At 57.9% G+C, this 27,304-nt stretch overlaps 2 protein-coding genes across 9 annotated transcripts in view; both read right to left on the bottom strand.

Annotated features, from left to right (window-relative positions):
* The window catches only part of KCNIP3 (potassium voltage-gated channel interacting protein 3), a 68,843-nt gene extending 60,854 nt beyond the window's left edge, over positions 1-7,989 (bottom strand). For 2 of the 7 annotated variants that reach the window (XM_074332521.1, XM_019725868.2), the window contains exons 1-2: positions 7,438-7,560; positions 1,291-1,390 (exon numbers count right to left, since the gene is read on the bottom strand). Coding sequence is in view for 5 of the 7 variants with exons in the window: in XM_074332522.1 (XP_074188623.1) it covers positions 7,438-7,540 (103 nt within the window). In the remaining 2 variants the exon portion in view is untranslated. Of the gene's footprint in view, positions 1-1,290; positions 1,391-7,437; positions 7,687-7,881 lie in introns of those variants that run through there. The other 5 variants (XM_074332519.1, XM_019725869.2, XM_019725867.2 and 2 more) reach the window with 5 other exon arrangements.
* A 4,988-nt stretch (positions 7,990-12,977) lies between these two features.
* PROM2 (prominin 2) lies at positions 12,978-26,918 on the bottom strand. 2 transcript variants are annotated; one of them, XM_019725862.2, is made up of 24 exons: positions 26,533-26,918; positions 25,880-25,929; positions 25,292-25,494; positions 25,080-25,200; positions 24,864-24,927; positions 24,563-24,652; positions 24,089-24,288; positions 23,680-23,754; positions 22,810-22,873; positions 22,430-22,589; positions 21,935-22,087; positions 21,304-21,427; positions 20,728-20,819; positions 20,521-20,605; positions 18,355-18,501; positions 17,915-17,986; positions 17,168-17,260; positions 16,999-17,052; positions 16,644-16,724; positions 16,351-16,419; positions 15,551-15,640; positions 15,235-15,341; positions 14,881-14,958; positions 12,978-14,659 (listed from the first exon to the last, which is right to left on the bottom strand). In XM_019725862.2, exons 1-23 carry the CDS (start codon positions 26,786-26,788, stop codon positions 14,895-14,897), a joined length of 2,514 nt encoding a protein of 837 aa, XP_019581421.2. In that variant the 5' UTR covers positions 26,789-26,918; the 3' UTR covers positions 12,978-14,659; positions 14,881-14,894. The 2 variants fall into 2 exon arrangements, with proteins under 2 accessions (XP_019581421.2, XP_019581422.2); XM_019725863.2 differs by lacking the exons at positions 24,864-24,927; positions 25,292-25,494; positions 25,880-25,929; positions 26,533-26,918 and having other exon boundaries at positions 25,080-25,194.
* Positions 26,919-27,304: the final 386 nt, after the last annotated feature.

Here is a 27,304-nt window from a genome sequence, read left to right as displayed (position 1 = left end):
TAAAAAGAACCAGTCAGAAATGAAGAATACAATAACTGAAATGAAGAATACATTAGAGGGAATCAACAGTAGATTAGATGAAGCAGAGGTTTGAATCAGCAATTTGGAAGATAAGGTAACAGAAAACACCCAATCAGAACAGCAAAAAGGAAAAGTAATCAAAATAAATAATAAATAAATAAATAAATAAATAAATAAGAGGAGCATTTAAGGGGCCTCTGAGACAACATCAAGTGTGCCAATATTTGCATTATAGGGGTACCAGAAGGAGAAGAGAGAGAGCAAGGAATTGAAAACCTATTTGAAGAAATAATGATGGAAAACTTCCCTAACCTGGTGAAGGAAATAGACACACAAACCCAGGAAGCACAGAGAGTCCCAAATAAGATGAACACAAAGAGGTCCACACCAAGACACGTCATAATTAAAGTGTCATAGGTTAAGGACAAAGAGAGAATCTTAAAAGCAGCAAGAGAAAAGCAGTTTGTGACCTACAAGGGAGTTCCCATAAGACTGTCAGCTGATTTCTCAACAGAAACTTTGCAGGCCAGAAGAGATTGGCACGAAATAGTCAAAGTAATGAAAAGCAAGGACCTACAACCAAGATTATTCTACACAGCTAGGCTATTATTTAAAATCGAAGGACCAATAAAGAGCTTCCAAGACAAGAAAAAGCCAAAGGAGTTCACCAACACTAAGCCAGTATTACCTGAAATCTCAGAGGGACTTCTTTAAAAAGAAGAAAAAAAAAAAAAACAGATAAAAAATATGAGTAATAAAATAGCAATAATTATATATCTATCAACAATTACTTTAAGTGTAAATGGATTAAACTCTCCAATCAAAAGATAGAGTGGCTGAATGGATAAGAAAACAAGACCCTTACATGTGCCTACAAGAGACTCACTTCAGATCAAGAGGCACACATAGACTGAAAGTAAAGGGATGGGAAAAAGAGATTTCATGAAAATGGAAACAAAAAACAAAACAAACAAACAAAAAAAGTAGAGGTAGCGATATTTATACCAGACAGAATAGACTTTAAAACAAAGGCTATCACAAGCAACAAAGAAAGACCCAGTAATCCTACTTATGGGTATTTATCTGAAGAAACCCACATGCTACTTCAAGGGGATGTGTACTTTCAAATGTTCGTTGCAGCATTTATTATAATAGCTGAATATAGAGCACCCTAAGTGCCCATCAATAGATGAATGGATAGGATAAAGAAGAGGTGGTACATATATACAATGGAATATTGCTTGACCATGAAAGGGAATGGGTTCTTACCTTCTACTGCAACATGGATGTACCTGGTGGGTGTTGTGCTGAGTGGAGTATGTCAGACAGAGAAGGATAGAGGCAATGAGGTTTCACTTGTGTATGGAATCTAAAGAACAAAATAAACAAACAAAACAGAAACAAACTCATGGATACAGAGAACATTTTGATGGTTGCCCAATGGGAGGGGGGTTGAGAGGGTAGGTGAAAAGGGGAAAGAGTTAAGAAGTACAAATTGGTTATTACACAGTAGTCATGGGGATGTAGGGTACAGCATAAGGAATATAGTCAATAATATTGTAATAACTGTATGGTGTTAGATGGGTACTAGATTTATCGGGGTGATAGATGGGGGGTTTGGAGGGTAGGGTGAAAATGGTGAAGGGATTAAGAAGTACAAATTGGTAGTTATGAAATAGTCAATGGGATGTAAATTAAAGCATAGGGAATATAGTCAATAATATGGTAATAACTATGTATAGTGCCAGGCGGGTACTAGACTAGTCAGGGGGATCACTTTTTAAATTATATAAATATCTAACCACTATGCTGTACACCTGAAGTTAATATAGAATAATATTGAATGTCTAAATAAATAAAGTATGGGGAAAAAAAGAAAAATCAAATAAAATGGCCCCTGTGGCTCCCATGACATTTCTATCGGCTAGATGGTTCTCAGACTTGCTGGTCGGATGGTTTGGGGCAGTCTCCTCCTGGCAGGGCACACTCAGTCCCCAGCTCTTCTGTGCCACGCAAGTCCAAGCTGGAGTCAGGTAGAGTTCTTTCAGAAAGATGCTCTAGTGGAGTGTGAAGGAGGGCTTAGGGACAGTGGGGCAGCAGGCTGGCTTGGGGGGCTGCTCAAGTCCAGGAAGGAAAGGGGTCTGAGCCAGGCCCAGGTAGTGGAATGAGTGGCAGAGAGATTTGTGTGAAGGGTATTTAGGATCTGCTGTCACTGTGGGTAGTGATGGAGGGGTCGAGGTGACTCCTCAGTACTGTGAAACCTGTCACTACAGAGATGTAGGAAGCAAAATCCCTCACGCCTTCCAGCTCCCCCAGAATATGGTACAGACCATCGATCATCGTCTGAGAGTCTTCACCACGCCACAGAGAGAGGTCAGATCACTTTAGACAAAGCACAGACCCGGATGCAGACATCTTACTTCATGTCTCTCCACCCCCCACAGGCTCTAGAGAATCCCCAGAGAGTAGCCCAGAGCAGGCTTGGCAGGGGCCACTTATGGGCACACGGCCACCTGTTGTGGTGGGGTGCACGGCTGGAGGCCATGGAGGGTCCTGGGCCACATGAGTTAGGGTATCCAGGCCCCTTCCCCAGAGGTCATGTCATGTGAGCAAATGCCTAGGTGGAAAGCATGACTAAAGTCTCCCAAATGTTCACAGATGCATATAGAAGTTGCAGGAACAGCACCCACTGGATACTGGTTCAGAAGACTCACTTAGCAGGCCTGGGGTGGATTTCAGCAGGTCAATGTTAACTCCGGCAGCTGAGTACAGTGGGAAGGAGTCTGAGCCAGCCGGATATGGGCTTGAATTCTGGGCCCTCACCCCCTGGCTGGGTGACCCTGGACAAAATACTTGACCATTCTGACCTTCAGTTTCCTCATCTGTGAAATGGGGATGATAATGTGCCCTCACAGCCCTGTGGATAAGGTTAACTGAGGTGACATATGCAAAGCCCCCAGCAGGAGCAATTATCCCTATTTTCACCTTTCTGATGCCCATATTCCCACCCCGTGACATCTGGCAGGAAGGTCCAGCTCCCTCTGCTCAGAAACACCTGGGATTCTGCACCATCTGCCTGCCGCGAGCTGCTTTGTCTGACTCACTGGGGCCTCACTGCTTAGTTCATCGGAAAGTGAGGCTCAGCTTAGAGCTCTTACCCCTCCAGACAACAAATGCTGGGCCTGGTCTCTGGGAAGGAGGGGGCTCAGCCTCCCTCTCCCCAAGAGGGCTGCCTGGGGACCAGGCCTGCTCAGAGGGGGGGCTGTCTGGCCCCCCGTGCACGGGACCCTGCAGTACAGGCTGGTTCACTGAGCACCCACTCGTCACCTGCTCTATTTCCATCGCTTGGGCCAGATGGCAGGAAGTGGCAGTGGGCGTTGCAGTCATGTGGCCCCACGGATTTGTGATGAGGAGGCTTCTGGGCTCCTCGATTCTCCATCCACCCCTAAACAGCACCAGATGTGGGCCAGGCAGCTTGCCTGGTGAGGGGGGAGCTGGGTTTTTCATGAGTCCCTGCAGACACTCACATGGCACGTGCATGAGCACACACACACACCTGGGTGCCACCCCTCTCAGAGCACTGGAGCAGGACAAGGGACAAGTAGGTTGTCCCTGCCCTGCCTCTAATGGCTGTCACCTCCGCCAGGACACAAGGCCCCCACCCCTTGCTGCCCAGGTGGTGAGGGTGTCCCATTAACCCAGGGGCACTCGAACTGCTCACCGACAACATTCTCCTGTCACAGCCCTTCCCAGGCTCCATTCAGTCATCAGAAAACAGCAGCGTCGACACTGTCTGCAGTATGGCCTGTTGCCGTGTGCTGGGGCCATGGTGAGGGGATTGGCACAGGACCTCATTTGTCTAGGAGGTTGGTGGTATGTGCTCAGGAAAATGAGACAGAGGAGTTGCATAACTTGTCTGAGGACACACAGCCAGCACATGAAGGGGCTGGAACTGAAGCCGGTTTCCTGATGCCCAGGTAGGTTAACGGCCCACGAGGTGCAGCCACGTCACCTTCCCAGGCCACCTTCCCCTCCTGACCAGGGCCCTGTTGAAGGCAGTGACAGGCCAGGGGTACGTGTGGTGCATGTGGGCGGGGGTCTGTGTCATGGCACGTTAGCGGTGGCCTGAACTCCATCCCCAGCCCCCGCTGGTTACGTGGGGGCTGGGCAGAGGCTATGAGGGTATCTGAGGCCCACATGGGGAGACTGAGGCCCAGGGAGGGGACAGGCCCTGCCCAAGCTCGTAGTCAATGGTGTAGAGTTGGGGCTACAAGTGGCTCTCTGGGGTCACTTCCCAGAATTCCCATCTTGAGAGAGGGCCTCTTGCTTACTTTGGAGGTGTCCATGTGCGGGAAGTGAAGGGGGGGTGACGCTGGGGAGGAGGCAGGAGGTCTGAGGGGTGGGCTGGGACAGCTGGGGGTGGGATGGGCTCCCTCTCCACTGTCCTGCCTCAGCTCAGCTCAGCTCAGCACCACCCCCCACTCTGGCGTCTGCAGGGCCCCTGGGTTCTGTCCCTGTCATATGGCTGCTCTGTGGTTCTAGGATGTGGGCTGATCACAGCTGACAGATATACCTGTTGATGGGAACATCAGTCAGCTGGGGATGAGGAGCTGGCGGGGGGGGGGGGGGGGACAGCACAGTGACTCACTCACACTGTGCCCTCCTCCTGGGTCTGAGACCAGCGCAGAAGATCTGCCAAGCCCTGTCCTCTCTCCTTCCTCGCCTAGGAAACCAAGGCTGCTCTTGTCCCCCACAGAGGCTGCATTCAGGGCTCTGCAGCTGTCCTGGGCCTCACCAGGGGCGCCTTGGGGTGGGGCAGGAACAGTAGATGGCCCCAAGCCAGATAGAGTCTGCAAAGCAGCCCCCCGTTCTTGCGGAAGGTTTGATAAGAAAAGGGATCCTGAATTCAAAAATCCTGGGGTCCTTTCCTTTAGAGCTCTGGACCCGCAACCCAGAAAGGGGCTCAAGGTGGCATGGATGACCCAGGGGACATGGCAGCATGGGTTCTGGCTTGTGTGCACTCACTACAGGTTCAGAGGGCGCTAGGGCCACAAGCCCTTGGAGCCAACCCCCAGCTGGGAAGGGGCCCTTCCTCAGCCGCCTGGCCCCAGACGCCCTTCCCCACTGTAGTCTTCTCCAGGAACCACCCCTCTGGCCCTAGGGAAGTGAGCTTTGCTGTAAGACAGAGCTGGGTCCACATCCCAGCTACAACACTGTGTAGCTTGTCATCTAGGGCAGGCCTCAGGTTCCTGGTCTGTGAAATGGGTACAATGCCAACAGCTATTTTGGGGGTGGTACATGGGTCCAGGGAGACGATGCAGGTATAAGACCAGCCATGACCTTCTCGCAGACTCCACCTGGAGGACGGTCTGGTCCCACTTCAACCCAGGGCTTTGATTGTTACCTTTGGAAATTGGGGAGACAATTAGGACCCACCTCCCGCAAGTTTCCCACAGGAAGGCTGGCAGCCAGGCAGGAAGAGATTCGTGGTGCACATGCTGGGCCGTGAGGACATCTCTCTCTGGAGCCCAGGATGACAGGCGTGCCCACTCCAGCAGAGCCCGCAGTTCCGTTCACTCCTCTCATGGAGTTCAAGGACGGTGCTATGCTAGGTGGGCCACTCCCTCCTCTGAGCCTTGGTATCTGCAGAGGGCAGTGGCTGTGCATGCCCTCCTGGGCTGCTGTGAGGAACTATGAATAACTGGGGGTGCATGCAGGAGGCTGAGGACTGGACACCCAAGGGTGTAGCTGCTGACCGTGACAATGACAGGCAGCTGAGGGCAGCTGAGTCCGGCCAACACCCAGCCTGTGCCCTCACTTGCAGCCCCTGCTTCATTAGCAAGGAAGGTGATTTTTCACAGCCAGTGCCCTGGCTGACCTTGCTGAGCCACCCAGGGGCTGCTTCCCCAAGGACCACTGTCCCTGCTTGGCCCAGTACCAGCAGGTATGGGACTCGCTCCAATCTCTGGCCAGGCCAGCCACAGGAAGTCCACTGGCAGGTGTAAGGCCCAGCGAGCCTGTTGTGTGGGTCTACGGACGGCAGTGAGGGACCACAGTGGCCCAGGGAAAGTCAGGTGTACCCACAGGACTCTAGCCACTCGCTCCACCCATCTAGCAGGGGCAGGGGTGGCCAATCTCCCAGGGTGAGCTCTGGGCAGTTTGGGCCAGCAGAGGAAAGGCAAGAGAAGGGGGCTGTCCCCTGCCTGGGGAAACTTGAGGTGACAGTAGAGAAAGCACCTTTTCAACGTACCCATTGCCATGCTCAAAGCGTTTCATGTCACCACCTCTGGCACCTCTGGGAGACGGGGCACCTGGGCCCCGGGCAGTGTGGCCTGAAGGCAGCCACAAGCCCACTGTTGGCTGCTTGTCCTCACGGGTAAAAGAAACACAGGACTCCATCTCTCGGGGACAGGGGGGTGCGGGGATGCACGAAGACCATGAGACGCCAGCTCGGCATCCATTCTTTACTCACAAGACTGGGGTTGTATTTGGATCATTTTGCCCTTCCTTCTTTCTCCTTCCTGCTGCCTACTTATGCTAGCTGGAGCTCCTGCAGCCATGTTGGACCTTAAGGGAAACTCAAGAATGGAAGCAGGGACACAGTTGGAGCCTGGGGCCCTGCTGGCCACGGGGCCTCTGTGCCAGCCTTCTATTGCCTCCCTCTGGACTTCTGCACGAGAGAGAAAGGCAACCAGCCTTGTTCAGTCTGTTGTTACTTGGGGTGTTCTGCTGCGAGCAGCCAGACCTAGTGTCCGTGCTTCTTCCTTACAGAGCAAGACTGTCCCAAACATGAGAGGAGCTGCATACCCTCAGGACCCGTTTTCGGAGTGTCAGCTGTATTCTAGGGGTCAGCTTATGTTTCATTCCCTCATGCTTCTTCATTTAATTACTCTTCCTCCTTCCAACACCCCACCACTATTTCTTGAACTGTACCCCAGGCATTTCCTTTGATTCTCTCTCCAACCTCCCAAGAGCCCCCAGAGTGGGAACTATTAGTGTTCTTGTTAGGTCTCAGGGCCCTTTAGGAAGCAGGCATTCATTAATTACTTGAATAATTAAGAGGTGTATTCGTGGAGCATAAGACATCCCCTCCCAGCACACAGCCTGCCCCTGGCTCTGAGGCCCTGGGGCCCAGCTCAGGGCAGCTGCCCCCAGAGATCTAACTGAGCAGGACCAGCCATGTGGCTGACCCAAACCCCTCCTCTGTCCAGCTTCTATCCCACAAACCCCTAAAGCCTCTCCCATCCAAAGGGGGCCCCAGGAGTCTAGCCTCTCAGCCAGGATACCCCAACATTTACTTTCCTCAAAGTGACCCTACAGGGGACAGCAAGGAATGGGCACAAGGCTCCCTGGTCCAGGGCAACCCCAGAAGCCCCAGCCCCCACCCCTTGAGCCTCCTGCCCTGTTGGCGCCTACCTTGGCCTGAAGCATCCGGGGCGCTGAAGGAAACTGTTGCCAGGCTCCCCTCCTCGCCGCCAACGAGATCAGGACTGTCGGGCAGAGCTGGCAGCTGCCTCATGTTTGCTTGGACTGGAGGCTCCTCGCCCGCCCCCTGCCCACCCTCCCCCCTGCCTGTCTCTACCTGCTCCACCCCTTCTGCTCTGCCTCCCCTCCCCGCCCTCCCGCTCTCCTCTCTCCTCTCTCTCCCTCTGTCTCTGTCTGTCTGTCTCTCTCTCCCTCCCTCCCTCCCTCCTTCCCTCCCTCTCTTTTTCTCTCTCTCCTTCTTCTCTCCCCCTCTCTCTCTGTCTCTCCCTCTCTTTCCCCATCTCTGTCTCCCTCTCCCAGCCACCGTCCCACTTTCTGTATTATTGGTTCCTAATCCTGCCCTCTCAGCCTGGCAAAGAAGTACTGAAGTCCCACCTGTTTGGCTCTCTCGGTGTCCTTTCTGCCTGTCACGAGTGTCTCTCCCTGTGCCACCTCTGCTCCGTCTCTTTTTCTAACACACACACTCCCTCCCCCCTCACCCCTTGGTTATGGGGAGGGGAGGGTGCATGGGAGGGGTGTCCAGAAAACCTGGGGGAAGGGAGCTCTGATGTGAGTTTCTGCCCCAATGGGGGTGGGGAGCCAGGAGGGGGCAGCCCTCCTCTCCCTGCTGCCCCCTGTCCAGTCCTGCGGGCCCTTTTCATGGACACCCTGTGGAGGGGCCTGCAGTCAAGACCCTCTTGCCACCTCAGCTGCTCCTGGCGTCCAAGGCATCCTCCCTGTGGGGACATCATTCTGGTCCTCAATGGCCTCACAAATAGGGGTTCACCATGCAGGGGTGGTGACAGCTACCAGGGCCACAGAACATGGGTTGCACACAGGGGTCTTCCATCTTTCATCTATCCCCCCCCTTAATTACCTCCTTTTTACCCTACGTGGGGTCTCACGATGTGGGGGCTCTCCCAGGTAGCCTGTCATCTGTCCTTGCCTGTGTCCCAGTTTGGAACCCCATGGGGGTGGCTGAGGGACCTCACCATATCTCTTAGGGGGTGGAGGAAAGGGGTGAGGGCCCCTGAGTTTCCTTGGGAGGGGGGCAGACTCCTGGGAATTTGCTCAGCCCCCAGGGAAATCACCCAGGAGCCAGGTGCCCAAAACCTCTGCCAAGTTTCCCTTTTCTGCACCCAGTGACAGCCTGTTCCAGTGGTTCCCATGGAAACAGAGCCTGCGACACCCTCCTCTGCAGCGGGCACCAGGCGCTGGCACGCCCTTCTTCTTTTTTTTTTTAGCCAGCCAGTGAGCTCTACCTCTTAGATCCATAGGGGAGGAGAGTGGCCTGGCACTGTTGACCCACTGAAGCGGGAGGCCACCCAGCTGTCTGGGCCCTGGGAGGAGGTGTGGGAAGCCCCTGCTGCAGCTGTCGTCAGAGGCCGTCCGTGCCAGCCTTTGGCTCTGAGCACTCTCCCACAAGGGACTCACTGAGCACTTAAGTTTTCACAGTGCACTGCCTTGGGAGGAAAGTGTCTCCGTGCGGTGATGAAAGTGAGACCAAAGCAAGTTAAAGGACGTGCCCAGGGTCATAGGCTAGAAAGTGACAAAGCCGGTTTCTTTCATTCCAAAGCTAGCACGGCTGAGATCTTGCCCCACCTCCCAGGCTCCACATACCAGCTTGGGAACTTACCATCAAGCCATGGGCTTGGACTTCCTCTGTCCCACCCTCAGACCAGCGCTGTGCTCTGAAGGCACCCACCCGCCACTTGGCACACCCACTGAACTTCCATGACCCAGAGACACTTCCTTCCAGTTCAAGAGCCTTGAGCTGTGACAGGCCAGGCCCAGGACAACTGCATCCTCCCAGGCCCTCGTGCCCTTGGGCCTTGAGAACCTCCCACTGCAGCTGCCAAGGAGTGCCCCTCATAAAACACAGATTTGGGGCATGTGTGCCCTGTTGTGACCCTTGCCCACCCCCCACCCCCTTCCTCCCCAGGGCAGGTAGGAATGGAGCTGGAGGCCACCCCTGAGAGTGCCCAGCTGGGCTGTGGCACGTGCGTGGGACGGGCAGGCGTTCCCTCAGAGGGTCTGGGACTTTCCAAAGCTTCCCTGGCAGTGTGTCAGACCCAACACAGGTAACGGAAGGAGGGCTGCCTGGACACTGCCAGATGGCTTTCAGCTGTGGTCTCCTCACACCGGGGGTGGGGATGACAATGGGGGACATCAGAGGGGAAAAAGGAGGGGTCAATTCAAGTCTGGGGGCGGGCTGAGATTCCTTATGTTGCCTTTGAGTGGTGAGCCATCTCAGCTGGCCCATCCCACCTTGGCACGGGGCTCACAGCACCCCCGCCCACAGGTTTTGGGGTCTTTTTGGATTTCCTCCATTGCTGCCTATTGCAATCCCCTCCATCCAGGCCCATGGCCAAACCTCCTCCTTGGGAACCCCAAACCTGGCTCCATGGACCCCCATCCTGTACCTTCCCCCTGGGCCCTGGCTTTGCCTATCCCTGGTCAAGGGAAGGAGAAAGAGAGAAAGAGCAAGAGAGAGCGAGAGCGAGAGCGAGCGAGCGAGCGAGCGAGCGAGCGAGCGAGAGAGAGAGAGAGAGAGAGAGGGAGGGAGGGAGGGGGAGAAAGAGAGAGAGAGGGAGAGAGAGAGAGGTGCTCAGTACTCTCAAGGTTTGGGTCCTGGCCCACCAAAAGCCCCTGCCTATGAGGAAAGCCCCTTTGGGTGGAGGGTGGTCTCACCCTACATGTGGACCTCAAGAAACGTCTGTTGCTGAAAATCAGCCCTCCCTTGATGCTGCAGCCCTCCTTGTCACCGTGAGAAAGCACAGCTGTGCAACTGCAAAGCCACCAGATGCAGCTTTATCCGAGTCTTCCACTGGCCCTCGAACTCTCTCCCGCTGCCCACCCTCCCTCCCGTGGCTGGGTGGGAACCTGGCAGACCCGGGATGCTGCCTGGGAGAAAGACCGCATGTTTCCGCCACTTCACAGCACAGTCTGGGCCCAGGTCCTGGCCACCTCAGGTGGGCCAGGGGCCTGCAGTGGCAGTGGCTACTGTGTAGCTGGCCTTCAGCCCCTGGAACTGTGCGCTGGGTTGGCAGAGGTTTAAAGCTGTTCCTCCATCCTGTGAGCACCCCCACGGGTCCTCAGGGCCTGGCCATTGCTGGGCACTCCCTACCCCCAGCTAGGGTTTCTCACATGGGCCTCAAGGGAGCCAGGAGCCTGACACCCCAGGCAGCTCCGCCCTCTCGTGGAGGTCTGTTGGCTCTCCAGGCAGCCTCCCGCGCTGGGCCTGAGGGCCCCTCTGACTGCCCCTCACCTGAGGCCCTCCTCTGGGCCACAAAGCAGCCAGCCCGTCTCGCCCTGTAGACTTTGTAGATGGGGGGAGACATCAGTCCAGTGGCTTTCTCCCCCCTCAGGGATGCACGCCGTGAAGCTCTCTGGGGGCTCTTTAAACCCTCCTTCCCTCTGGCTTGAAATGAAGAGAGGACACCCGTCCCTCTCCTTGGGCTCAGCTCACCTCCCCAAATCCCCTACTCTAACCTCAACACCTGACTCCTGGGTCCTCTCAGTGCGGTGGGGGTCCCAGCATGTAAATTCTGCAGCTCATGATAGAGGTCAGGGCTGGAAGAAGTCGTGTCTCCGCACACACCAGCCTCTGCTGCCCGGGGCTCAGTTCACGTCTGTACGATGGATGAAGGCTAACTGCTCCTGGAGGGTGACGTCCACGCACTGCAAGGAGATTGGGCACCTGGGGAAGGGGCTTCATTCCAGCAGCGGGGTGTGTGTACTGGGCTGGCCCCTGGCACTTGGGCCTGGAGACAGGGCTCTGGGAGCGGAATATAGGGAGGGCCTCTCCGTGACCACCCAGAGCAGGACCTCAGGCTGACCTGGAGAATTCCATGTTGCCTGAAATGCCCCAATTATCCGATGATTCCTTGGGGAAGTGTCTACTCAGCCTGCCGTCAGTTTCGGTGCCTGAGTTTTCTCAGCTGTAAATAGGTAAATAGCAGTTCCAGACTCTCAGTGGATTTATGTGAATTGCTTAGCATTTTCTGGTTTACAGTCATAGCTCCATAAATGTCAGCTCTGTCCCCTCAGGTAGCCTGAGCAGAACCCCAGCCACGCGGCCCTTGCTTTGCACACCTGAGCCAGCCACTGAGACCTCAGACCCATGTGGGACTGCAGACCTCCTGGCCCATGTGGCCTTTCTTTGGCAGAATCTGCCACTCAGGCCTAAAGGGACTTTTGCTCTGGGATGGCTGAGCTGGACGTTGGGCAGGACTCGCAGGGCTTCCGATCCGTCCTCTGCCCTGCCACAGGGACAGCATGGACACCTGTATCAGACCTCCTTGGACACAGGCCCCCCACACACACCCCCACATGGAATGGGGACTGGCCGCGTGCCCAGGAACCTCCAGGGCCACAGGACCAGGGGCCCTGAACCCAAAACCTGGCTGGACTTCCAACTTGTCAGATCTTGAACCAGCCATGTGGCTTCTGAGAGCTGTTTTCTTAACGTGCGACAGGGTGGTCCCCAACCCCTTCGGTTAATGTCGTGGTAACAGATGAGATCGTGACTACCAAGGAACTTTGTTTCACACATAAAGTAGGATTTGCATTTTAGAATCCCAGCATTTTAGAATGAAGGAAATGTGTCATGTATTTTTTTCTGTGGCTATTTCTTTCTCGCTGTCACCTGCCAAGTGCCACCGCCATTCCCAGGTAACCAGAGCTTACAGTAATACTCTCCAAAGTAAGCTTCTTGGAAAAGGCAGTGGCAGTGCCAAGGTTTCTGGACATTAAGTTCAAAGACAGGCAGCCTTTTCCTATTTCACAGGGGACATTGAGTTCATTTTTCAGGACTACTAGTTCTGATCACTGTGGACTAGGCCACTGGACTCAGTCCCCAACCTAGGACAACTCAAAGGCTGCTCCAAAAAACTAGTATATCTGCTTGGGGGTCCTGGGGAGCAAACAAGCCAGTGAGGAATCACAGGGCCAAGATCGGGGGAAGGAAGGAACCCAGAGACGTGTGCCTGGCTTGTGGGGCGATTCTTCCCAGGGTCCCGCTGGTCCCAGAAGATACAATCTGCTGAGCAGAGGTGTCAACAGCTTCTGGGGCTAAGGACGTAAAAACTAGGCCAACCAAGAGGAGGGGTGCCTGCAAACCTTTCTTGTTTGGGGCTTGGGAGCCCCGAAGGCTTGGCCCCCAGAATACAGATGAACTGGAAGCAGGTCAGCCTTCTGAGGGGTTGCAAGTTGTCTCAGCCCCAGAAGGCAGGGAAGCCGTCCTGGGCCGCTACACCCCAAGCCACGTGCCAGGTGTGAACATGACACTCCTGGGGGGAAACAACTTCATCTTACAGCTCAAAGTATTTCTACAGGTGTCGGATATAATGTGTGGGACTCAATCAAAAATCACACAAAACCAAACCAACAGAAACAACAGACACTGGAAACAGACTCATGGAGGCTCTGAGGTAGGAGTTATTAAAGTAACTATGCTTCATATGCTGAAATACATCAAAGATAAGAGGCAGTTTTGATAGAGAGCTGAAAATGATTTTTTAATCATTTCCCATCAATTTCATACTTAAAACACAGGACGCTATAACTTCCCTGCATGGGGCGACAGATGAGAAATGAGAAGAAATCTTTGGGCAGAGCCAAAAAGGCAACTGTGGTACATTCAGGGACGCTGGTGCAAGCGTGTGTCTGCAACAGTGACAGTATGGCATGTATGCGCCATCCTATTCCTAGCAGCAAAACCTAGCAGCTGGTTTGTAAGAAGCAATTAAACACAGACACTCCCAAAACTCGGCACACCACGATCTGAAAGCCCCTTGCACAGGCCCCGGGCTCTTGGCCCCCGGCCCAGAGCAGTCATGGCAGGAAGTAGCAGCATTTGAGCATGTGTTTTGCGCCAGGCCCCGGCCAAGGGCTTTCCACGCATTGTCACGTTTTTCACAGCCCTGTGAGGAGGCTATGACCCTTCTCTATTTTATAAATGGAGAAACTGAGGCCCAGAGGCCACATAACATGTTCGAGGTGCCCCCAACAGGCATTAGAGTGGGCACGCAGACCCAGGTCTGCTGCTGCTGGGTGGGCCCCTCCCCACTTGCTAATTTCTGGGGGAATCCCTGGATGCCTGTGGCCAGAGGAGGCCTTGGGTTCTCCTTTCCACAAACACTCATTAAACATCAACTGTATACAGGGCCCTAAGCTGGGAGACCTAGTGTTAAGGACCCAGGGCCAAGGCATGGGTAGTGACAGCACTATAATGGATGGGAGGGCCTGTCCGTCTCCTCCTCTCTCTCTCCTCTTCTTCCCACTTCTGGAACTCAGGGTCCAGCATGCAAAGAGGGCACAGGGATGGACCAGGGATGACCTACGCCACACGCACAGGAGAAGGAATAAGGACCGCAGAGCAACGCCTGTGTCGCCACCAGATCTCTCTGGGTGGGGCTTCCTTCTGGGGAGCCAAGGGGAGGCCCCCTCCAGCCCATATCCCAGGTCCCTTCCCGGGGAGCCAGTGCTCAGAGAGGAGCTGAGGGACAGTGGCACTGTTTCCAACACAGGGTGCAGGCAAGGGGCTCAGCCTTCAGACTGGCTAGGGGGCCAGGCAATCCAGGCCGGGGTCTGTGGAGGGTCCCGGTGGAGGCAGTGGTGGCCCCTTGCCTGCTTGGTGGCTTTACCTGATTAATTTGGTCAGGCAGGAGGGGTCCCTGGGGTCCAGCAGGTAGTGAGATAAGGTAATGGAAGGACAAGAGCAAAGAGCTTCCCTGGGGGAGGGGGCAGAGTGAAGCTGGGGCAAGTGGGGAGGGCAGGTGAGGATGGGGGCCAGGACACTGGAGAGGAGTGGGTGGGCAGGTGCAGGCAGAGGGGCAGGTGGTGACAGAGCAGGGTGGGCAGGGCCCGCCCTCCCAAGAAGCTGAGGAAGAGGTTCTAACAGGTGGAGAACAGCGTCTTCCTGGTGCTGACACATTACAGTGAGGAGGAGACGGGACAGACACCTGGGTTGGCTGTGTAGCTCGGCAACAATTATGTGTGTTTTTGAGAATGAAAGAAGGGGGTCATGCGCAGACAGGGGATGGGATGGGGTCAGGAAGCTGGAATTGGGGGACACCAGCCTGGGCTCAGGGGGCAAGAGAAATCTTCTGGTCTGGGCCAAGTCAAAGGGGAAGGCAGGCAGCCCCGGGCATCAGCTTGCAGCTAGAAAACCCTGTTATGGATTCAGAACGAGACAGGTAAGGGAGAGGGAGAGGCAGCAGAGCTGGGCCTGTTGGTCTCGCTGCTGGATGGACCAGACCCAACATCCAGACCCCACCAAGTCCCCCAACCTTCCTGCTCTCCTGGGCCCTAGAGACCCGAGATCCAGCCCCATCCTTTCCTCCTCACTCACGCCCCCACCCCTGGCACCAAGGAATTAAGTGGGGGACTCACCTACGGGGGAGGTCCTACAGCTTCAGGGAGGTGACCCGGGGAATGTGGAAGAGCTGTGTCTCCTCGGAGCTGCTGGAGCTGTGGTGTCACAGAAAGAGTGTGAGTGGCCCCCGCACAGACCCTCAGCCCCACAAAGGGACAAACCCGGAGACCCGATCTTCCTGCCTCAGAGGCTCTCCGGGGGCGACAGGATCCTGGCAGATACGGGGCATGACACGGAGGAACTCCCTGGCCCTGGGACTCCTCAGGGCCAGCATGAGCTTCCGTGGGTTGGGGCGTCTCTGGAGGGGTATGGCAGGGTCTGGGGCGCGGTGGCTGGGAGGACGCCTTCCTGGGTCCCAGCAGCCCCCTCACCTGAGGCGTTTCCAGACGGGATGGCAGTGTTTGGAAGTCTTCATAGCGAAGATGATGCTGGGGACCAGGAAGAAGGCGCAGCAGCCCAGGCAGAACCAGAAGGCATTCTGGGACAGCATGGGGGGGCTGACGGGGCTGGGCGGCCACTGCTCCCTGCCGCTCTGCACCCCAGCACCCCACTGAGTCAGGGAGGGGCCTGGGGGGTGTTCTCAGGGCTGAGGGGAGGGCTGGAGAGCGGGCCTGGGGGCACCTCGCCTCACCTCATGCCCTGCTCACAAGCACCACCCAGGAGTCCAGATGAGCTGGGGGTACTCACCCAGGGGTCAGCCATCATGTCACACAGGATCACACGGCTGTTATCCAGGGCTCCGGAGAGGGGCTGGCAGGTGGCGATGTGCTGAGTCACCTGTGGCATCAACATGAGGGAAGTACACCCAGGCCCATAAGTGCATACCCCATGGGCAGACACAGGGGTTGACAGGGACACAGATAGACCCAGGGCCACAGCTGTACAGAAACATGCATGCAGGAACACAGAGACATGAGGACACACCGACGGGCTGAGCTCCTGCCCTTTTTGTTTCCTGCACCAGGCTGTATTAAGCCCCTACTATGTGTCCGACACTGTGCTTTTAGTCACATTCACTGAGAGGCAACATGTGTGTGCCTGGTGCACACGTGTGCACACACTCACACAGGCATGCACACACACTCAGGGTTAAGCAAAGTCCCACCAGCTTCGTGTGACACCTAGAGGCTGGGGTCAGCGAGCGCCTACAGGAGCAGGTAGGCTTGGGGGCAGGGTTGCCCTCAGACAGGCTGGGCAAGGGGCCAGCACAAGAGGGGCATGGGGGTGAGGTGTGGACAGCACGTCCTGGAGTCACAGCTGGCACCAGTCACACTCAGGCCTCAGAGAAGCGCTGCTGGAGGGTGAGTGGGCAGAGCCCAGCCAGTGAACAGGGGTGTGGCTGCCAGGTTTGGGAGTCTGGGCTCCATCCTGAAGGCCCAGGGCATCCCCAGCGGGGAAAGGTGCAGAGCAGGGTGAATGGCTGGTTCACAGGGAGTGAGTGATGACTCGTGGCTCTGAGGCCAGGAGCGGGTGTGCGCCCCACTCACCTCCTCTCTCACCCAGGCCGTGTACTGGGAGAAGTAGCCCATCTCCCGGGTCAGGAAGCACTCACTTTCCTGCAGGAGAGAGCGAGCCCTGGGGTGGGAGGAGGCTCAGGAACGAGCACCCAAGCCCTTATGTCTGGCACCATCAGGACAGGCTGAGCTGGCTCCCCTGGGGACCCCACTGAGGGGACAAGGCTGGCACAGAGGCCTGGCGTGAGCCTTGTGAGCCTTAGCCCTTCACCTCAGCCTTTCTACCCACCTCTGGCTCTGAAGCAGCCCCTCCACCCCCCACTCACATTCCTCAGGATACGGGTGGCCCAGGCAGGCAGCTCTCCTTTCAGATGAGTGACCCTGTCCATGACACGTGAGGTCTCCAGCTGGGGGAGAGGAGACCTGCTCAGTCAGGGAACAGCCACTCATTTGTTAATTCAACATATAACACACAAATACTAAGTTTGGCCATAAGGACACAAAGGTCCAAAATGGTAGTCCTCAAAAACCTGCCCACCCACCCCGAATTCTTCCCACTCCAGCCCTCCACCTCCGGTGGGACTGGCAGAGCAGATGAGGTCCCAAGCCAGCTGGGCCTCTTCTTCCTCCCGCCCTCGGCTGCCCGCCTGCTGCACCCACCCTCCCATCCCCAGAAGCCACCTGGAGCTTCGGTGCTGAGGATGCCAGCACTCTGACAGTGACGTTGAGCTTGGCCTGCGGAGGATAGATGGGGGCGGTGAGAGGAGGAGGGCGGGTGCTGGCCTCCTCCTTGTGCACTCCCTGCGTGCCCTCCCCCCCAGGCCCCTTCTCCCTGGGCCTCCTGACTTACCACAAGGCTCTGCTGGGGCAGGACCTTCTCCTGGTAGAGGTTTCTGAGCCTATGGGCCTCCTCCTGCAGCTGCTTCCCCAGCACAGAACTGCCCTGAGAGGGGAAGGAGACAGATGGCCCCGTGCCCAGGACAGGACAGCCTTTGCCAGCATATCCCTTACAAAACCGTTCAAGCAGACAGGCTGAGGGATGTCAAAGTGCTGGCTCAGAGATGGAAAACCGAGGCCTCCTGGGCCCAAGCTGGGTTTGGGGGGCCTACACCCAAGTTCTAGGCCCACCGCCAGCTCGCTGGATGCCCCTAAGTCAGCCACAGAACCTGTCTGAGCGGCAGTGGCATCCACTGAAACAGGTGGGGTCTGTATGATGTCTGGGAAAAAATGTTTCAAAGTCTAAATATTTACAAATACAAAAATGCTCTTTTTTTCCCACGCCGTCCTTAGGGCGCCTGTCCCAGCGGATTCCACAAGCAATGAGCACTTAGAAATGCCTGTCTGACTGTGTGATGTTGGACCAGTTACTTCATCTGATCTTTACAGATGGAGAGAACGAGGCCCAGACATGTTGAACGACCTGCCCTTCAGCCCTGTGGGGAACCCCGAGCCTCACTGGTGGGGGCCCTCAATCCCCTGCCTCTGCCCTCCTTCCCCCCCCACCCCCCCCCACCCCCCGCACCCGGTCCAACCACGCCCACCCTCTCCCACCACCCAGGTCTCGCCCTGACTCCTGCCTGCCCTGTTCCTTTCTCACTTGGGTCTGGGCCAGTTCTTCAAGCTCATGGGCCAGCTTCTCCATGCTGGTGTTCACCACGGGCTTCTGGATCTGCAGGCAGATGGAGAGGCCACGAGGGAATGAACCCCAGCTCCCCGGCCCCAAATTCCCAGCCTTTTCAAAAGTACTGCACACCAGATCAGTCTGCTGAGACGCATCAGCCACAGAGGGTTTGACATATGTCAGACATTTTCCATTAGGATTCCCCAAGCAATATGCTGGGGATGGGGACACAGTCACTCCGCTCCATCAGGATGGGGGTGCACTAGGACAGGCCTGGGGCACGTAGTCTGGGGACACGGCCCAGGGACATGTGGGGGAGCCAAGGGAAGACAGAGGGCCGGGACAAGGTGAGACGCACCCCCAGCTCCTCTGTGGGTGTGTTCTGCGGTGGTTTGGCCAGGGGACCCACTGCTGACCTGGAGGAGGAAGCCAGGGTACTGAAGGCCCCCAAGCCCGCTGCTCTGCAGGGCCCGCAGGTCCCGGTGGCCAGCTGGGCTCAGCAGGTCCACGCTCTCCAGGTCCACCTTCAGGTTTGGTAACTCCTGCTCCAGGCTGGCCGTGTACTGGGAGGGAGAGGAGTGGGTGGGGGCACGCCCAGCCACTGAGCCAGGACCCCAGAGCTGCTGTCCTGGGGAAGGCGTCCCCAGATATTCTAGATACCCAGAGCCCCCAACCTGACACTCCCAGCCCCAGACAGGCCCCCAGCAGGCTTCCCCCTTGTCCCTCTCTCCAACCCACCCCACTGAGCCCCAATCCTCTTCATCACCTATCTGGCCACTGGACAGCAACACAGACCTTTCCTGACCACCCAGGACAAAACAGCTTCCCAAACCAGTGTTTATCATATTGCCCTGTGTCAAGGTCTTCAGAGAGCCTGTCGCTATGACATTATTTATGTGTGCACTTGTCTGTTGCCATCAGCTCCACCCATTCTGAAGGAAACCCTCGGTATCTCGAGCAAAGGCTCACATGGGGTGGGCACAAGACAATGTTGAGTGTGGAAAAGAGAATGAATGAATGAATGAATGAATGAACACAATCACATTTCCAAGACAGTTTAAAAAGGGACGCTCAGCATTTTCCAGCCATTGCTGGAGATTTAGAGGGCATGACATTCAGTCCTGGTGTTTAACAGATGAGAAACTGAGGCCGGAGGTGTCACAGCAGGTCAGAGAAAGGAGCTCAGCTCTGCTCCTGTCCCCAGCCCACCGCTCCTTCTTCCCCAGGGGGACAAAGGACTAATCCTCTCTCAGAGGCCTCAGTAACAGACGGGATGGGAGATGTCTGAAGACGAGCAGAGCTGTCCTGGTGCCCCCGAAAGCGCACTCATCACACTCATCTTTGCCTCCTTAGCGCCTTAGCATTTCCTGAGGACAAGCGCTCACAAGATCACATTTGATATGTTGCCACATGGCCCCTGCGGACCACCTAGTCCTTCTGAACCTGAAGCCCCATCTGTCCAGACTCTTGTGTGAGCTGGACCCCTCCCCTCCCAGCACCGGGGCTGAGATCCCTCCCCAGGGGGGCCATGGCTCTCTGCCCAGAGCCCCTCTGCCCAGGCTCTGCTGCAGCCCTCCCTGGGCAGCCTTCATCCATGGGCAGCGTCTGTGGCCTAGCCCCCCGATATCGCCTGCTTCATGGGCCTCTCATCTGCTCAGACACGCTGCAGGAGGAGGAAGCTGAGGCCTCACTCAAACTGCCCTGGTTATACAGTTTAAGGCATGCACTTGGCACTTGGCATGCACATGCACTTGGCACTGACATCTGGACCACGTGGCTAAGCGGTTGGCGGGCTGAGAATGGCTGGTGGGTTGGAGAGGAGGTTGGAAGGGTCTCAGAGAGGGTGGAGAATCAGGAGTCAGTGTGCTGGGGGTGGGGAGGGGAGATGTGGCTTTTCCCAGGATCTGTTTGGGAAGGCCTCCCGAGGGGCCCTGGGACTCAAGGCACCTCTCCCCAGTCTCCCTTAGGCATGGAGAGAGAAAAGGAGGTAACGCACTGTCAAGAGAACCCACTACCCAAGTACATGCCCTCTTGTGAACTAGCTCTTCCTTCTGTGTCCCACAGCTCTCTCGTCTGCTTGGATCCACCTCTGCAGTTCTACACACCACCTTCTGGCAAAGTCCAGGGCTAAGGGATCAAATCCCGCCACCCCCTCCTGGCTGTGTGAGCTCAGCAAGGGGCCTGGGGGAGCTCTCCCCCTGTGGTGCCCAACTTCTTCACCATCGTTTGCACTGTCACCCCATCCTGACTGCCACATCCCAGCCAAGGCCTGTCCCAGTCAGGACACACACACCCTCTGCTTCTTACTCACTGACACCAGCACCTCAGCTGTGTCCCATTTACTCGAGCACAGTGCTCAGAGCTGGTCACAGACTCTAGGCACTCACCTGTGCACCTGGGAACCCCAGAAACCTCCTGGGCTCGGGCCCCGGACCAGGCCCTGAGCTGGCACCTAAGGCCTCTGCCCCTGAGGCACCTCAATTGCTTCTCAGGGGCAAGGAGATGGTCCCACCACAGAAGCAAGGCCAGAGGAGAGGGATCTGCAGGAGGGGCCCCCACAGCCTTCTGGAAGACTCCCTTACCTGGCTCATATCCAGGTACGTCTCCAGGTCGTAGGAGTCATTGAGCTGCAGGACCCTCCAGAGCGCAGCGCCTTCCCTGCACTGCCTGGGGAGGAAACATGGGCATCGGAGACAGCCCGGGACGGCTGGTGGGGGCTGACATCCCTGGATGGGACACCCACCTCGGCCCCTCCTCACACGCTGGCCCCGCCCAGGCTTCCCACTCACTGATAGGCCAGGAGAATGCTGACGTTCTTCTTCAGGCCAAGAAGGTGGGACAGGTTCATGGACGAGGGCAAGTTCCCTGGGGTGTCAGCAAACTGGAGATGGGTTAGGGGGAAGTGAGCTGGAGCAAGGAGGGCCGGGCCCTGCAGTGCTACCCGGGCTCAGCAGAGACCACATCCCTGTAACTCCATCCCTGTAACTCCAACTCCAAACCCGCCTCCCACTCAAATCACCCTGGGCCCTAACGCCCAGCAGGGACCCTTCCCATGAATCTCGGGGATGGGGGCAGCCTGGGCTGCAGCAGACAATCTGGGCTCACCTGCCAGAAGCACTGGGGAACCAGAACAGAGGGGCTCAGGTCTGGGTGCCAACCCTGGGGGTCTCTGCCCAGACCCAGGGCCTCACAGGCTGTCTCCCACTCCTCACCCATTGGTGGTTTTCTGTCTTTCCTGGGCTACGTCCATCCTTCCCCCGTGCCTCTCTCCCTCTTGCCCCTGTGGTGCCCACTTCCGTCTAACGCTCTTGCCCTGCTCACATCGCCCTGCACCTCCTCTGGGCCCCAGGGCGGGGCAGACGCACCTCGTAGAGCTGCCCGCTCTCCCAGCTCCGGCACACCAGTGTCTGCACGTTGCCGCCCACCAGGAAGGTGGAGAAGACAAGGAGGATGAGGGGTGCAGCAAAGAGGCAGCTGAGGCACACCCCCCTGGGGAAGGTGGAGAGGCGGGGTGAGAAGGGGGACCCTCTGTCCCCACCTACACCTTGGACCAGGTGGTGAGCGATTTGGCCCCAGGGCAGAGACCGCTGGGGAGAGAAACTTGGAGGACTCTGCCACCTGGGTCAGGTGTCAGAACTGCTGACTGTGCCCCCCAGGTTTGCCTCCATCCCCACCCAATCGCCAGTTTCCTGGCTGACCCTGGCACTGTCCCCCTCTGGGCCCAGGGCATAAAAAGTGACCAGCTCCAGAGCTCGGCCCTCAACAAGGCCACCTGGCATGGCTAGTCATGACCTGCCAGACGAGGACACTGAGGCCGAGATGGGTTAATAACTGGCCCAGAACCACCCACCGAGTCGGTGCCAGAACCAGAAGCTAAACCCCATCTGTCGACACCTGGGACTCACTCCTATAGCCACACAGAGCGGTCTGTGGGCATAGAGGCACCTGATGCCGGTGGGACAGAGAGACCCCATCCCTCTCTGCAGCCCTTCTTACACATTGAGGACTCGGGCTCCAGCTCTGCCCTTGGCTCCTGAGTGGCTGGGGTCCTGCCGGGCAGACAGCCCCCAGATGCCCAGGTTGAGGCCCACCAGGTTACAGACCACCACGAGCAGGACCACAGAGCACAGCACGCAGCCCACAATCCACCTGCCACAGAAAGGGTGAGGGTGTCACTGGGAAGGGACAGGCTGCCATAGGACCTAGTGGCTGAGTGGGGCCACTAAACCCAAGGCTGAGGCTTCAGATGTGTAGATGTGGACACGTCCTAGAGCCTCCCTGCTCCTATGGGGTCCCCAGGCTCAGATCTTAAGGGCACACAGCCAAGGTGGGGACACAGGGGCCCAAGCAACATGGGATCTTGGCTTAAAGGAGGCAGAGGCTTAGTACAACCAGGGGTTGATGGGGGCTGGAATCAGCCTGGTAGCCAAGAGGCTGGGTTACCTACCCGAGTTGCCCACCTCCCACCCCAACCCCGCAGGGCCCGAGCACCTGTATTTCTCGTATCTCTGCACCTCCTTCAGGTAGGGGCGGCTACTGTTTTCCACCTTCTCCAGGGCCTGGCTCCAGCGATAGGCTGCCTCCCAGTTTGGGAACGCTTTGGCCAGTGTCTTCAGCCCTCTAGGCTGCTGGGCCACTGCCTTCTTCAGCTCTGCCCAAAGCAGTGGGGGCTTATGGGACGGCAAAGGCACCAGGGGCCCAGGGAGAAGGATGGACAGGACCCACGAAGAGGACCCACTCTCCATCCAGGCCCAGCCAAGAGGACAGGCTTCACCATCCTCACTGCCCCACTCCTCTCAACAGCCTCTTGGTAGGGGTGGGGTGGGGGTGGCAACCTGGGCAGCCAGCCTCGCCCCTGGGCAGGGGCTTACCTTTGACCACATCGGCCATCTGCAAGGAAGCCAGGAGCGGGAGGGCATTGAAGGTGTTGTTCTCCTGCCAGAGCAAAAGACAGCTGTGCCTCCTGCTCTCTGCCTGGTATCCCAGCTTGGGGACCCCGACATCACCAGGCCCACAGGGAGAGCTTCCCCCTTAGGGCTCCCAGCTCAGGGAGTCAGGAGACAGGCTCCCCTTTGTTCTCTGGGTCGATGGCTTCTTCTCCCCTCCCTGGGCCTAGCCTGACTCAACTCCACACCGTGCTCCTCGGACACCCCTCCTTTCATCCCCAGCCCTCCCGCCCAGCCCATTGCAGTAGACTCCCGGCCATCCTCTCATCGCCTCCATTCATCCTGCACACGCCCGCCAGATCGATTTCCCTAAAGTCCAGCTGCAACCTACTCTTCCAGCCTCAGCTCCCACTTCCTTCCTCCTGAAACCTTCTGCTCCAGCCTCCCAGCACCGCTGACTCACTACTTCCCCAACGTGGGCATTTCCAGGGCCTGGGTCATAGGTGTGGACTCACGCTGCATCTCCACCTCAGCCCATTTCCACCCGGGGGAGCCTGCCTGCCCCCCAGGGCTCAGCTGCATGCTCACCCCCTTACCACCCCCTTACCACCCCCCTGAGAGCCCTGGATCTTGCTTCTGAGTTCCAGGTCTGCCTCCCCCACCAGGCTGTTTGTACTTGAGAACTGGCATCAGGAGATTCCAGCCCAGGGTGCCATGTGACAGGTGAGGCCCTGACTTGACCCAAGTCTTAGGTTTAACTGCATTCTCACCCCAAAAGGGGGACACGGAAGCCCCTCACTTGTGAGCTCCCAAGCAGGTGAGGGAGAAGTCAGGTAGACAGAGGCAGGCACTCACCTCCTGGACCATGCTAGAGAAGTTGGCCTCTGGGACGTCCTTCAGTCGATGAAGGACATCGTCCACACGGGTCACCTGAAAGTGGGGTAATGACGAAGGCCTGCTAGCGATCCCTGAGGGAGGATGGGGGGCAGAGGTCGCTGAACATCAGTGTCCTCGTGTGCAAAATGGGGACCAGAACAGCCCTCCTGCCATGGTGGCAGTGAGAACTCAAGGAGCTGATACACGTGATGTCATGGTGCAGTGCATAGCCCAGGAAAGCGGTTGCCCCTCAGCCAAGATGGCCATCATTAGCCCTGGGTGTGTGGAGGGGGTGGGGTTTGCCTCAGGAAACACCGGAACCCAGGCTGCCCGGGGCCCCTCGGAGCCTCAGGACCCCTTGCTCTAAGGGCCTGTGTCCAGCCTGCACCTGGCTGAAATCAGCTCCCAGCTCCAGGTCACCGGCCTGGCGCAGGCTCTCCGCACAGCCCCGGCAGCCCGGCTCCTGCAGGAGGTCACGGAGTCGCTCACGGCACACAGAGAGGGCCCGCTCCAGGTCCTGCTGCCTGTCCTGCAGCTCCAGCAGGGTGGTGTTCAGGGCCCGGAGGTGGTCCACAGAGACCTGCAGGGCTGGGACCCCACCCACACCTGCACTGAGCAGTCCCCACTGCTGACTCATACTCACAGGCCTCCTCCCCCCAGCCACAGGGACCTGCCCATTTCAACTTCTGTCTTATCAAGGAAACAGCCCCAGGCCACGTGTTAAGGCAGGATGTGTGCTAAGTGCCCGAGGGGATCCCAGGATAAAGCCAGGGGCCGGGCTTGCTGAGGCAGCAAGAGAAATCCAGGGCTGAGTGAGGTGGGGCGCCTCCCAGATACCACCCAGGACGCTGGTCTCGCTCACCCTGGCCCAGGTTGCGCAGTGAGGCCAGCATGTCATACACCGTGCTCCTGAGCTGGCTGTGGATCGTGCTCCCGAGGCTCGTGGCAATGTCTGGAGAGCACAGGGCAGGCTGCACACTGGCCCCCAGAAGCTAAGAGCCCTCAGGCCTCCCCAGGCCAGGCACAGGGCTCTGCCCAGGGTGGCTGCTGTGCTGCCAGCGGGGCCCGATCCCCACCCCTGTGACGGTGTCCTAGGTGGAGCCCAGGACGAGGGGATGAAAGGAGAGGGCCCCTCAAGGCAGGCCTGGGGTTGTAATCCTCACCATCCAGGTCCTTCAAGACATGTTTCTGGGGCAGGGAGAACTGCTGTGCCACAGCTTGCAGCTCCTAGGCGCACAGAGCCGTGAGGCTGTCATCGTGTCACCCGATGGCCCCCTCCGGTCCCTCCCCAGCCCTTCCCGAGGCCCTTGGGCACTCTGTCCTGCCTGGGGCTGGTGTTCATGGTGGCATGTGAGAGTGAAGTATGACTCGGTGCTCACCTGGGGGACATCGGAGACCAGACCCCGGAGACTGAGCAGCATCTGTGGCACGGCCTCGGCACTGGGGCCCATCTGCTCGTGCACACGCTGGTTGGTGACAAAGGCACAGACGACACCAATCCTGCAGGCCAAGGGTGGAGGAAGGGGCTCGCTGGATGCCCGTGGGCACCTTGGCCCTGCTCACCCCTCCCGCTGACTCAGGCGCCCCTCACAGCAGCACGAGGGTGGTCAGCAGCAGGAAGGTCATGAAGGTGCCGCGCTCACAGGCCAGCTCCTTGTGCTCCATCTTCGCTGGGCCCCTACAGCGCCGGTGGCCGCGGCAACACCAAAAACAGAGCCCGGCAGTGGGCACCACCAGGAGGTAGAGGCCCGCGATGACAGCGCACACCACGTAGCCTGCCTCGTATCGCACAACCTGGGAGGGCGGCAGGGCGGCAGGGCAGAGGAGCTGGCTAACGCCACCGGACACCAGAGGGCAACCAGAAGCAGGGGTGCACACGGAGGGGCACTTTTATGCATGTCCTTGAGCCCATGTGAGGTGCACGTGTCCTTATTGTTGTTTAGCACTTAAAGCTGAGGAAAGTGCCCTCCAGGGAGCTCGGGGCTCCCTGCAAATCCCAGGGCGTTAATGGCAGAGCTGCAGTTTGAAATCAGGCCTGCGACTGCAGTGATCACAGAAGAGGAGAAGGGATGCCCTAGACCCCACCCTGGGTGGCAGCCAGCCAGGAGGGCGGAGCTGAGGGGCCTTCCTACTTCTGCCTCTCAGGCTCTGCCTTGGACTCCCTTGGGCCCCGCCTCACCTCATCCACCTTCACGGAGGCCGGTTCATTCAGCAGGGCCCTCACCAGCTCTATGGAAAGAGTCAAGCCGGGGCTGGGGGACAGCGACTGCCCTGCCCCTGTGCCCTCCCCCACTGCCAGGTGAGGGTGGGCATTCCAGAGAGGCTCCTTCCACCCCCAAAGCCCAGTGCCATCATGCCCAGGCCTCAGGGCTGCCACAGGAGATTGTGGCTGAGGGGAGGCCTGGCCAAGCCCTCCCTACAGGTGGGCCCTGCTGCAGGAAGCCACCAGCCTGGTTAAAAGCAGAGAAAGGCCTGGCCCAGCAGCCCTTCCCGTCAACAGACAGGGGACAGGCTGAGGGGGCCCTGCAGTCCCCCCCGCCCTCAACCCCCAGCACCACTAGACCCAGAGAAAATCTTGGCCAGGTCTCTGGGAACTTCTAATACAATTTCCTCTATTTTATGATGGAGAAACAGGCTCAGAGAGGAAAAGGGGCTCGCCCAAGGTCGCACAGGGAGGTACTGGAGGGGTCTCCAGGAGATGCCCCTGGGCAGGAAGATGGAAGTGGAGACTGCTGGGGACCCTGCCCTTCAAGCGCCCCACAGTGGAGGGCAATAAGCGTGCTGGCTAGGACCCAATCCCTCCCGAGGCCGGCCGGGGGAGGGCGCACTCACCGGTAGGGAAGGGGTTGAGCTGCACCGCGGAGAGGAAGCTGCGCACGGTGCCGTAAAGGTGGTCCAGGGGGCCCGGCGCGCGCACGCGAGGGGCCAGCCACCGGGACCTGGCCGCTGGCACGAAGGTCAGGTGCGCAGCCGGGCCAAGGGACACGCAGTCCGCTGCCCACGACCCCGGCAGGCTCAGGGCCAGCATCAGGCCCAGGCCCAGGCCCAGGCCCAGCAGGGGCGCCAGGAGACCCGGTGCGCGCGCCATGGGGTCGCCGGTGGCTGTGGAGCAGGCAGGAGCGGGTCTCAGGCGGCAGAGAGTGTGGTCGCAGCGCGGGGCCAGCCGTGCATCCTTCGCCAATCTCCCTTCCCTGGGCGTTCAAAACTGGCCCGACGGGTTTGGGCTCCCGAGCTACCTGGGTGCCAGCCCAGAGCGCTGGAAGGACAGGGCGGAGGCCTGGAGTAGGGGGGCAGGGCCTGGTCAGACCCGCCCTCAGAAGCCTGGGGTGGGAGCCTGGGCCCCTCACCCCTCCTCAGGTCCTCCTGGGAGGGCTGCTTCCCAGACAGGTAAGGGACACATTCAGTGGCCCTGGGTTATCTAGGGTCGCCCAATTTCAAGTAGTATATTCCATGCCCAGATCCAGTAGCCCAATCTGGGGGCTGGGAAAACAGCCCCCCAGGGAGCTCTGTTCCATGGGTGGCAAGATCAGCCTCACAGGCCCAGGACCCAGACTCCTCCCCCAGCTCTCTCTGGCCTGCTGTGTCCCCTCAGGTCACGCCTGCG

This window comes from Rhinolophus sinicus, linkage group LG05, assembly GCF_036562045.2.
Source record: "Rhinolophus sinicus isolate RSC01 linkage group LG05, ASM3656204v1, whole genome shotgun sequence".
NCBI classification, from domain to species: domain Eukaryota; kingdom Metazoa; phylum Chordata; class Mammalia; order Chiroptera; family Rhinolophidae; genus Rhinolophus; species Rhinolophus sinicus.
Note: the sequence above shows the minus strand (reverse complement) of the source record. Positions and strands in the feature narration are given on the sequence as shown.

Bases quoted from the DNA above. Each gene is read 5' to 3' on its own strand.
- PROM2 (XM_019725862.2), bottom strand. From the start codon at position 26,788: ATGGCGCGCGCACCGGGTCTCCTGGCGCCCCTGCTGGGCCTGGGCCTG. The intron at 16,725-16,998 runs GTGGCTTCTGGG...CCTCTCCCCCAG, and splicing joins CCTCAGCACCGAAGCTCCAG to CTGGAGACCTCACGTGTCAT. The intron at 14,959-15,234 runs GTGAGGGGGCTG...GTGACACCACAG, and splicing joins CCCGTCTGGAAACGCCTCAG to CTCCAGCAGCTCCGAGGAGA.